At 30.6% G+C, this 12,602-nt stretch overlaps 1 protein-coding gene across 1 annotated transcript; it reads right to left on the minus strand.

Annotated features, from left to right (window-relative positions):
- Positions 1-2,217: 2,217 nt before the first annotated feature.
- Positions 2,218-6,482, minus strand: LOC119679213 (nuclear pore complex protein DDB_G0274915-like). The gene is made up of 3 exons (XM_038091426.1): positions 6,137-6,482; positions 2,981-6,073; positions 2,218-2,893 (listed from the first exon to the last, which is right to left on the minus strand). Exons 2-3 carry the CDS (start codon positions 6,033-6,035, stop codon positions 2,424-2,426), a joined length of 3,525 nt encoding a protein of 1,174 aa, XP_037947354.1. The 5' UTR covers positions 6,036-6,073; positions 6,137-6,482; the 3' UTR covers positions 2,218-2,423.
- Between the last annotated feature and the right edge of the window lie 6,120 nt (positions 6,483-12,602).

A 12,602-nucleotide genomic window follows, 5' to 3' on the forward strand; every position in this document is an offset into this window, starting at 1 on the left:
TCGAACGTTGTTAGTGCTTAAGCGAAATTTCCAAATCGCACGCAAAGGAATCCTTATACCTAATTATATATACATATTTATTTATGTAAATATGTTGTAGACCTACTTTATTTACAATAAAAATAATACCATGAATGTTAATAATTTGCATATTTTGAAACATTCAATGAGAGCAAGTAAAATGGAAATATTATAGACTTTATAAAAGAAGTTGGAATAAAGTTTTTCCGTAATTACAAATACATGTACATACACATGTATAAAAAAATGAAAAAATATGCCGAATAAAATTATATATATATTATTAATAAATATTTTTATTTATACATATTTATATATAATTGGAAATATATTTATTAATTTAAATATGTCAAGACACAATCCATAAAGTGCATATAATTATAATAAAAACTATATTCCCAGTAGCAGTCGGGTCTACATCTTAATGTAATACCTATACAACAACTAAGTACTGTTCCAGGAGTAGCTAGGTTTACATCCCAAAGTAATATCTGTACGATGACTAAGTGCTGTTCACAACTTTTGCTGCTCACTCATTTAAACGGTATTCCAAAAGCGGTAAAACAAGATTATCACTTAAACGTGACGTTACTATGCATTTGAAATCGAAAAACTATCTAGTATATGAATAAGTTAAAAAAAAATCAAGTAAGTCCCTATTTAATTGCCTTAAACAATATATTAAACAATATGTAAATTCGGTTAAAATTGTTTTGTTCGAAATATGATAAAATGGAGCAGTGCTTAATATTATTTTTCCGTTTTTTGTGGTTAAGACAGATAAAAACTAAGTGTGAAAGTGGGAGCTTACAATGCGATCTATTCCACATTGCTGTGATATGTTCTATTGCTTAGTGAAATTAACTTGTTTGATAATCGCTGTGCTGGGATGGGATGAAAGTTCTTTACCCCAGTTCTGATAAATCCTGATATTCTGACGGATTATTGAAGCAGCATGAGTTGTGGTATTATAAGGAACTACTATATGATCCCTCATATTTCTGCTAACTCTATTTATTTGAATTACAGAAGAAAAAATCACCAGAAAATATTACTTACTTGATCATATTTCATACAGGCAGCACTAAAAAATTCTAAATTCTTCTCTACAAATCTAGAGAAGAACCGTGCGTTCACACAACACATGGAACATACAAAACAACGATTTTATAAGAGAAGTTAGAATGAAGTTAAGTGATTCGCTTTTGTTTTTTGTAATAATTTATATTATTAAATAGTGTTAAGCATAGCGTATCTTTTGATTTAAAAGAAAACTTATATAGTTACAAGGTTACATTCGGTTATTTACTATATATATATATATATACTTCAAGTATTACAATGTTTAGTGATTTTCTAATAGTTGCTTAGTATTTTGGGATTAAACCGATTTCAAGCTATACTACTTACACTATTAATTTATATTGAATTATAACAGCTTGTTGAGTACATATAGATTTTGTATTGAACTTCTGTTGTCTATATCGGAACCTATACATTGTCAAAATGAAAACCTTTATATTCTTGAAAGGTGTCGCTGTGTTGTTGCTGTGACAATCGTTAATTTAGTTTTAACGTATAATATAAATAAATAAAATATTGAAGTGTGGGTCCTCATATGGCCAACCTCGTTCTGAATTATTTTATTCGAGCTCCAGTTTATTTTATAGATGAATACTCCTTTACTTTTAATGTTTGTATAGATCATAGTAATAATTATCCCTACTAATGGATTAGTTTTAATTTCGCGCAAAAGAAGTTAAATGCATCCCGGTTCATGAATTGTCATTAGCGTAAAATGTATAGTTTAGTATAGTAGCCAAATGGATTTTTAGAGGCAGAAGAGTATATAGATATATCTATGCGCTGGTAGTGTGACAAAAGGAGATGTAATTTTCGAAAATATTGAATATATTATTTTTAGGGATAAAATTGAGCTATACTAATTTCTTTAAGTAATTGTAAATTTAATTATAAGCTCCTTATTTAATTTTTATAGAACATGTTATAGGACAAAAAGTTTTAAAAGGAAATACTCATTCGTACTCATTCTGTAGATATAAATATAAATAATGTGTTTTTATTATTAATTAGCTGTATAAAAAATTAATATAAGGAGATCAACTTACCTGAATTAGATTAGAATAATTAAAACAAAATTATTAATATAAAAAATAAAATATATATTTCTTTTCGTTTTTCTCAACCATATTTATACAATTGCAGAAATTGTCTATTGAAGTTACTTTCTCTTAAATACTAGTAATTATATAAGCAGAGAAAAAAGTATGTAAGGCAGATCGAGTATTATATTAACAACTAAATAAACCATAAATTAAATAAGTAATTTATTTTTATTTTTTCATAAATAATTAAATTAATTAAAAGTTCGTTATAGTGCTTCAAGCTCTACCAGCTTTGACATTATCATAAGGCACTAAAACGCCCGGTGGTCCACCAAACCTGCCACTATATTTGTTTGCATTTGAGGCGCTTGCTGCAGTACCGACACGATTTGAAAAGCCTGAAAATGCAGGTGTAATACCCTGTTGAGGTTGAGGAGGTGCAGGCGTTGCAGCAACTTTGTTACCAGTTGGTGGTTTGAATGTGTGATCGGGATCACGTATTGTGCCATCTGGTTGAACAGCGTAACCAACCTTACCGCCACCTAAAACACCGGGTGAGCCACCAAATCTTCCCGTATATTTACCTGCTCCGGTTGGGGTCTTACCAAATGTATTTGTTTGTTGAATATTGGAGTATGATGTGGAGTAGCTAGAAGCAGGGCCTGGACTAAAACCTGTGTTACTTGAAGAGGTAAAACCGTCAGTTGTGCTGGAGAAGTATTGATTCGTTTGAGATGCTTGGAAGTCTGTTTTGAAAAAATATAATAAATATATAATAAATGTTAATATATTAGCAATAGTAATGAATAAAAATTTTTAGTTTAAGAGTTTACCTTTCTGTGTATTAAAGTTTGTTCCAAATCCAAATGGTTTTGCACTACTTGGTCCGCTTGCACCTTGTAAGAAAACACTGTTTGTTATGACTTTACCTTCATCACTTTTTGTAATTTTCGTCTTACTAGGTATTCCCACATTTGAGAATGGTGGAAAAGATTCTTGATCAGCTGGTGTTGTGGCACCGATGGGTGCTGCTGCAGTATCGAATGGAGCTGCAAAATTATGTTTGTTGTTAAAGTTAGGTGATGGTTTCTTAGCGAGCACAGCAATTTTGTTAGCAGCATCCACGTTGGCGTTGGCATCCTCCACGGCTAAGTTAGGCGTTAGCGCAGCCGCATTATCATTGAAATTGTTTGGAATGGTAGATGGAAGAGGTTGCGTGACTTTTGATGGGATAGAAGCAGAATTGAAAGAAGGTTGTTGATGAGTGAAATGTGGTTGGGAGTGGAAAGCATTAAAAGAGGAAGGAGAGGATGTCACAAATACTGGTTTTGCAATATCTGATGGATCAGTTTCAACGTGTGATGGTGGTAGCAAGTCATCCAGCACGTCTGATTCAATATCTGAAGGATCATAAACGAATGGCACACCGGGGCCAACATCTGGATAATCAAAATCTTTTAACCAAGCTGGTACAGTAGCCGAATCAAACGGATTCTCTTCCACAGGTGTTGCGGGTGTAGTTGTTGTAGTAGTTGTAGTTGTTGTAGGTGCACGATTAGAGAACGGTTTCGGTTGGAAATTGTATGCTCCATTATTACGTGTCGGTAAGAATGGATTTGGCTGCTTGGCAGGATTCGGCTCGAATTTATCAGCTTCACTGCTAGGAACTCGATCTGTATTGGCAGTAGTAGAAACTTGATTAAACACATTTACATTCTGGTTTGATGCTGTGCCTGGTGGAACTGTGTGCGAAGTGCTAACATGTGTATTTGGTTTTGAGTTTGTGTAAGTGGTTGATGAAATTGGTTTATCATGCTCTTGTGCATTATGATATGAAGTGTCTGAGAAACGATCGTTGTTTGATGTCTTGGACCTTTGAGAAGTTGTAGGCGTTGTAGTTGTCGTTGGATAAGCACGCACCCAATGTGGTCTTGATGTTGAGATGGTTGTGCGACGTGTAGTTGTTGTACTAGGACGTTTAGTTGTTGTAGTTGTAGTCGTAGTGGTTGTAGAAGTAGTGGTAGAAGTTGTGGTAGTAGGATGAGTTTTTTCTCCTGCTGGAGCAGGTAAATTGATATTTTTTAAATCTACAAAAGGTTCAAGAGGTGGTAAAAGATCACGATCAACAGTGTGGTTATATTCATTTAGATCTGTTGGTATGATAAAGGTAACAGCGGCATCTAAGTCAGGATCATCAATACCGGATAACCAACTAGGTAAAGTATACGAATCACCGTTTTCTAGTCTATAGAAATTTGATGTGTCTACTGGTTCAGTGGTAGTTAAGACAATGGGTGCTGCAGTTGTTCGTGGTGCTGCTGTAGTTGTTGTTGTGCTTTTTGTTGTACGACGTGTAGTTGTGGTTGTAGGACGGCGAGTAGTTGTTGTAGTGGTAGTTGTAGCAGTAGTGGTTGGCCTAGTTGTTCTTATTGTAGTGGTGGTATATGGAGTGGTTTTTGTATAATAGGTATTGCCGCGATTATGATAAGGATTTTTCGTAGTTGTATCAACAATATTGGCTTCATTACTATTGGCTGGAGTTTGTTCATTTGAGGATGACTGGCTTTTATCATCGTCATTATTTTGAGTGGTAAAGTGTTGATCTACATTACTAGCACTTGCTGGTAAATTATCTGCGATATGTTTGTTTAGTGGGACTGGGCTCACTTTACCATTTGTTAAACCATTATTTGCAGTTGTTATATGTTGTGTTGGTGTTATAGCTGATCCTGATGATAAAGACACTTTGATATTGTGTGTTTTTGGATCTTCAATCCCAATTACACGTTTTGGTGTATTGTTCTCCTTTGTTATAATATGTGGTTCAGCATCATGGGGAGGCAGCAAATCCCAAGCAATAACTTTTAATGAACTACCATCATCGCTTGGCGTGTATTCGACTGGTCCAGCTATATCTGGATCGTTGAGATCTAATAAGTACTGTGGTAAAGTATTAGAACCAGCACTATCCACATCTTTAGAATTTGTTTGCAGGTTGTCCGGAATCAATTCGACCAGCTGTGCAGGTTCAATATCAACAGTTGTTGTTTCGCCTGATGTTGGCACTTGTTGTCCAGATTCGTTTGAGTCATTTGGCAGTGCAACTACGATGGGATCTAAGGTAGGAAGGGGATTATGGTATTTAGCTGCTATACGATTGATAATGGATATATCAGTTGGGACATTTGGATAATTAAAATTACCATTACTAAGGGGACCAACGTAAGAAGTAGAAGTTGGGTACGAAGTAATAGATAAAGAAGAAGGCGAAAAAGTAGTCATATAATTAGACGAGACCTGACTAGAAGATAGTGTAGTGGGAATATCAGAATGATAGTTAGAATGAACGGAATTTTTATTTGTGGTATGAGAAGTGGCATCATTTACAGTTTGAATGGGTGTGTAAGTGGGTTTATGATTGCTCTCATGAAGTTGGGTATAAGGTTGACTAAAAAGTGAAATTTTGATTGGTGAAGGATGTGAAGCACGTTGTGGTTGTGCTAGTGCTGGTGCATTATTTAATGGAAGCATTGTTGCTGCTGTTGTCGAATTAGTGCTAAAGTTTTGTGCTACTTTTGCTGTGTAACTACTATTATTAATATTTTCTAAAAATTTTGATAGTAATGCATTGGCTTTAACCGTATTATCTATATCTAACTGTTGTAGTTGTTGCTCTGGTTTTAGTTGTTCATCGTGTTTATTAATTGTGTTAATGTTGTCATTGTTGTTATTTTCGTATTCTAAATCATGTTCATTATCTGTTTTTGGATTTTGTTGTGTAATACTTTCAGGTGTTTCTTTAAGTTCATCTTTGGCCACTATAACTCCCAATACGTCATTATCTTTATAACTAACGTTATTATTGTTATTATTATTTTGGTCAACCATATCGGCATTATCTGAGTCATTTCGTCCGATTTCTATTTCTGTGTTTGTATCAGTAACGGTACTAGAAGCGTTAATTGCATTAATATTATTGCTTAACTCACCAACAAATGGTGGTAGTAAATCATCAGCGGGCTTTGATATATCGGTTATGCCCGAAGCATAGTTTGGTATTTCAAATTGTAAACCTTGTGCGCTAACAACTTTTCTACCATCGGGCGTATCAATGGGTTTTAATGATTCAATCGGATTTCCGTAACTGTCAATAGCTGCTGTAGTTGCGGATTTGCTATTGTAAGCATCGATGGCATCATTGTTGATGGCTTCAGCGTCAGCATCAATATCACTCAGTAATGGCGGTTGTAATTCTAATGAAAATGGTGCTACATTAGAATCTGAAAATGAAGTTATCGAGTTTTCGAATTTTTTGTTTGTTTCCAAGTTGTTATCTTAGCGCTTATATTGTATATAAATGTGAATATGACATTTATGTGAATTCTGAACATGCACGATGAGACACTTAAACGATTATATGTATATGTATTTTTGTATGTTTTTATGTATTAACCTTAAAAGATATTGGGCATGCAATTAATTTATTTAAGAAATGGTTTAAGTCACAATAAATTTTCAAAGCAAAAGGGCAGGCTTCATGTACTACACTTTAAAACTTCCCTAAGAGTAAAGCTTATACAATCTATATAAATAATTCATATATAATTTATTTTATATTAAGCAAATAATTTTACAATATTATTCAGTATGTTCTGAATCGTTAAAGAGTCAGAGATATTAAATCTATTTAAGTAATTAGAAGAAACTGCATAATAAAATGATATGCAGTACGATCAGATAGGGAATGTTAGTTAGTTCAATCTAAATATTGTATATTAATTACTTTACAATATTTGATGGCACATACATTTTGGGTCGATTATTCGGCGGAATTTGAATATTTAGGGTACTCCAATTTGACAACGCACTTGAGCAATATTTTCAATATAGCTTTCTTCTCAAGATGACAAAGTTTTTAAAATTGTTAGCTTTTTACTTGCATTTTAGTACCAAAAGCTATAGCCACCATCTAGTACTAACATGTGTTTCACTTACATCTATTTTTTGGGTATGACAAAAAAAACTGCTAATAAACAGCTCATATATCGAGTATGAGCTAAAAGTGAAATATAATTTTATTAATTTTCGAGAAAAAATTTTTATACAATGAGGGAAAGAGGGTCTTTTGAGTTCTAAGATCCTTAAAGGACACGAATATAAGTAGCAAAAATAAAATCTCTATGTATAAACAGGTAATCAGTCTGAGCTCACGTTATGGTTATGTAGCGTTTGAAAAGTGGCACCAACTATGTTAAAGAAACTTTAATCATATCATAAATCAATAAACTTTAATCATAACTATAGCTCTAAGACGACTGGAATTCATATAATATGTGAAAAACTTGGATATACACAAGGATAGAAAAGTAGAAAACATTAAAAAATGCATTAAGTAAAGAGCCTTCAAGCTTTTTGGTACTGTAAACACTCATCAGAATGCTTAGGTTTTTAACTCGTTAAAGACTATCAATTCTATTAGTGATAAATATATCCACTAATAGCAAATATTCTTCAGCCTTCTAATTTTAAGGTTCTATATATGGAAATCTATGGTATGTTGACATAGTGCGTTGTGAAAAAAGCGATCTCTATTAAAAACTGTTGTCATATAGTTATATAGGTGCTTTATTTGTTTACTTATAAAAAATTTCTATTCCATTATATTATATTATATTTATATATATAAATATATATATCATATATATGTATGTATAATAAAAATAATGAATAATAAAATGTTTATAAGTCTAATAAATATATAATATAGGAACTAAAATCAAGAAAAAAAAATAACTTTATTAAATAGTTCAAATTTCTTTAATTTTATTGACTTCAAAAATCGTTTAGTTAAACCTTTTTGTTAGGGTCAGACACAATAGTGTTCTGTAAAGTAATATGTATGAAATTAAAAATAAAGCATTAAATAACCATTAATGGTTCAATGTGATACCACTAGAAATTTTAGAATATCCGAGGTGACTTCTAGATTTGATGAGTAATTAATCTTCTTGTTTTGCACAACGAGACCAAGTAGATAGACCGAATTCTTTGGTTCCGAATCTTTAGAAAGTCAAAGCAAAGATAGGAAAATAAGGTGTGGTTTTAAAAAAAGCGGGCAATATTATAACTGCCTTCATTGTAGATATCTGGTAGAGACATATCAAGTAGTTTTATGGTAATTTCTTTATGACTTTAGACTTATAATAATTCTAGTATTTATTATTTCAAAATTATATCGTATTATTAATTTTGTAATAATTTGTTTATTTCTAATTTAAAGTGTAGTACATAAAAGTAAAAAAGATTTTAACTGAAAAAGCAATCGCAAATTACACTGTAAAATGTTTTAACTGATGAGGACGTAGAGAAGAATAAGACAGGGAAAATGTTGTTTTGTTGCATTTAAAGATGTAACATTGGTGTCAGTCACTGTTTGTCTTTGATATGGTATTAAGTGCAATTAAAGTGTCAATCTAACTTGATTAATTTTGTAACCATTCTAATATGTGTTAGTAAAAAAATAAAATTTATTATTCTAAATAATTATATTTACATTAAAATGTTTATATACAAACATGCAAACACTGTAATAACCAATTAACCATAAAAAATCAATAAATTAAAAGCACCAGACACTTCGTATTACAACGGTAAAAATAATAAACTTAAAGCACAGATTTGAGTAATAACAAAAATATTATATCTAATATGATGTATATATATTTATATATTTAAAAATATATATTAACATAACATATTATAGTAGTTTGATAATAATCATAAACACTTGTGGTTTTATCGCCCTGGGCGTGACTAGTATCGAGACCCATATGAATAAATTATTAAAGGAAACAATGGTAAACAGAATGAAAAATAAGTATAAAATTATAAAATAATAAACGTACGTAATCATAAATATTTCTTTATATCAGCGTCACTAAATATTGTGCACTGATCAATATGATTTATAATATTTCGGAATTGTTTACAATTAGAAGTAAAAACACCTATTTTTTGACTTGGATCTAGTGGCCCTTAATTTTTATCGCCCTGAATCGTCACCTCACTGCGCACTCCACTAACGCCACTACCAATCGTAAATATCGTATTTTACAACTATATTATTAAAATATACATTAAGACTGAAAAGTTTTCGGAAATTCTCATTTAAAATTCGCGCGCTGTATATTTTTCGATATTTTAAGTTTATGTAGTTTGGCAGCACTGTCCTTAATTACTATGCCAAAAATGAGCTCGATCTGTCAGACAGTTCGTTTACGGCAGCTGTTGAAACCAGTTCACCTCAGTAGTGCGTTGCGAAATGTCTTCGACGGTCGTACGACCGTCCTGGAAGGCTTTGTACCACTCATAAACTTGAGTTTTCGATAAAACTGATTCCCCATAAGCCTTTTGTAGCATTCGCAACGATTCTGCACACGAAATTTCGTTCGAAACACAAAATTTGATGCAAACTCTTTGTTCAATATTTTTTTCCATTGTTTTTTTCGCAACGCCCTACTGAGGTGAACTGGTTTCAACAGCTGCCGTAAACGAACTGTCTGACAGATCGCGCTCATTTTTGGCATAGTAATTAAGGACAGTGCTGCCAAACTACATAAACTTAAAATATCGAAAAATATACAGCGCGCGAATTTTAAATGAGAATTTCCGAAAACTTTTCGGTCTTAATGTAAAAACTATTTAATTTTTATTAAAATATTTAATTTTGATTACACAAAACAGACTATGATCTGAATTTGGACTCACTCCGTAAGAAAAAAGGTATAAAAATTTATATGCACAAATATAGGAGTTTAAATAATTTATTAAAATTGTTTTTCTTTTTTTAATTAAAACTTTAATAAACCGCAAAGAACATTGATTTTGATTTATTGCAAGTCTTTTATATATTTTTATATTTATTTATTATACCCATTGTGGGTATTTTTTTAAACTTTTGTTAATAATATTATAACCAATTTATGTGATTAATTATAGCAAATTACTGACCACTGATAAATAATATAATTTATTAATGTTATCATAACATTTGTTAGTAACACTAATTTGTTACTTAGGACATAAATTAATGATTATTTCAACCTTTACAATATGTAATTGGGTATTATTAATTGTAATCAACGCTGTATTACAATACATTTATAATAATTATCTTGCGACATATATTAATTTATTAAAATTCATTGTTATAACGACGAAAGCTGTATACTTTATTAATTGTAAAGTACATTTGAAAAAAAATTGTGAATCTATTATCAGCTGATTTAATATAATGAATAACATATAACAATCAAAGAATACTCACTATAGATATTCTATAATCTATCATAATCTATTAGATCGATTATGTTGAACAGTAATCATTTTGCTATTATTGTTGTGGTGATAATATAGAGAAGGGCTATCCAAAGCACGACTCACGGGTCACATGCGGCCCGCGAATAATGTATGTGCGGGCCGCGGATAATGTATGTGCGGGCCACGGATAATATATGTACTACAATTACGCTAATTTTCTCTTGATATATTTTGATAAAATTTACAATATGACATTCCAAAAAATTGAAATAAAAAAATAAATAAATTTAACATTATCAAATTTTACATTATAGCTGTATTCTTATTGTCTCCAAAAAAAAACACATGGATGTATGCACTTGTCCCTGACCCTGTATTCTACCTTGTATTCTCGCGATCGTATTGGATTGGACAGCTCCGTTTTAGAAAGCAGTTTGTGAACTGATAGTTGATTTCAAGTACGAAATAATAAGTTAACGGAACTAAAGTTACATGTTTAAATATATATTCAACTTTATTTATTTTAAGTACATAAACATCAACATTCGGTGTCGTAGACAAGGATTGACGTAGTATTTCTAGTACAAATCTCAAACGACTGCAGATGTAGCCATACAAACTGCTTAAAATAAGTTAGTTGTAGTTTATAAATAGTTTACAGGATCTAATAAAAACAGATATGGTGCAAACTGGGATAATAAGTTTAACCGAAAAACTTGATTTTATTTAGCTTTCAATTCCATACATACATGTAAGGCAAATTACAACCGAATCATTATACTTGTTTCAATTTTTTTTTCAATACTTCAATTAAAATTTTAAAATAAGTTAAAGCTATTTATAAGCTTCTTTGCAATTTTTTTCTTTCAATTATAATATAACAATTATAATTTTTGCATATACATTGCATATATTAAGACTTCTATTTATCATATAATAAGTGGAAAAGGTCAAAGCATTTGAACAGTCTTTAGTTATATATTTAACAACAAATTAAAATTGTTTACTTTAAATAAATAAATAAGAATATAGCATATTACTTTGTTTTTTTTGTGTAATGAAGTTGATAGGCCATGCATAATAAAGTGTTAAAAATAAAGTATAAAGGATTGTATTAAAAAAAAACTACAACTATTCTAAAGGTAATTAAGATATGTTAATTATCAAAATTTACTTCAAGTAAATTAATTTGTTTGTTAATATTGCTAACTGTGCGAAAAAGTTCAACACAGCTTTACCATGAATAGCAGTTTATTATGTTTGTACTAACATTACTGACATTACCGACAAACTACACAATATTCAAATGCGATGTGTAAAGTTCAACACACTTTTGAACTTTAATGGGAATTTTTTATCGAAAGGTTTTCCTAAGTGTCGACTTCAAGTTCAAACCTTTTTATTACGTCAAATGACATTGACATTTGCGAGACGTTCTTTGTCATGAATTGAGGTAATAAATAGCTACGATGTTATTTTTGTTATGCAAATTACGACAGATAATATTAAAATAATTTAATAAATACGTCTAATACTTGCTAATTACGTATGAGCTTAACATGCTTTATAACTCCTACACATTGTACTTGTAGTTAAAGTGTGAATAAAATAAATAATAATGACATTTATATATACAAGAAATATACAATATTATATTGTTTATTTCCCATATCTAAGTACCTCTGTAAGTAAGTACATGTGTAAGTACATATCAACCTACAACAATTAAATGGTCAATTTTATATTAAAAGACGTTGTTACTCTTATTAATAAAAAGACCATTCTATTGATGTATAATGAAGGTGGTAATAATTACCTTCTTCTGCTTCCTCTGCTTTTATTTAGTTTATTCTATTGTAGTTTGTATTTACTAATGTGACAATAATTGCAGAGTGCATATTGTTATTTCGTTCTCATTTACTGTGGCTTTCTGTGCTTCAATACAAAAATTGTTGTGACTTGTGCGCTTTAATGATAATTAAATTGTTGATTTACCTGAACTAATGCTAGTGAGCATTTTTAATTGTTAACGTTTTGTTATTTCTATTGTAAAAAATGTTTTTATAATGAATTTTATTTTTTTCAATTGTATTAAAATATAATACTTTAAAAGTTTTTGTTATTTTTTGAAATTGA

The sequence above is a fragment of the Teleopsis dalmanni genome, chromosome 2 (genome assembly GCF_002237135.1).
Source record: "Teleopsis dalmanni isolate 2A chromosome 2, ASM223713v2, whole genome shotgun sequence".
NCBI lineage: Eukaryota > Metazoa > Arthropoda > Insecta > Diptera > Diopsidae > Teleopsis > Teleopsis dalmanni.

Excerpts from the sequence above, each read along its gene's own strand:
- LOC119679213 (XM_038091426.1), bottom strand. The coding sequence starts at position 6,035 with ATGGTTGACCAAAATAATAATAACAATAATAACGTTAGTTATAAAGAT. Across the intron at positions 2,894-2,980 it reads AAACTTTAATACACAGAAAG|ACTTCCAAGCATCTCAAACG; the intron begins GTAAACTCTTAA and ends TTTTCAAAACAG.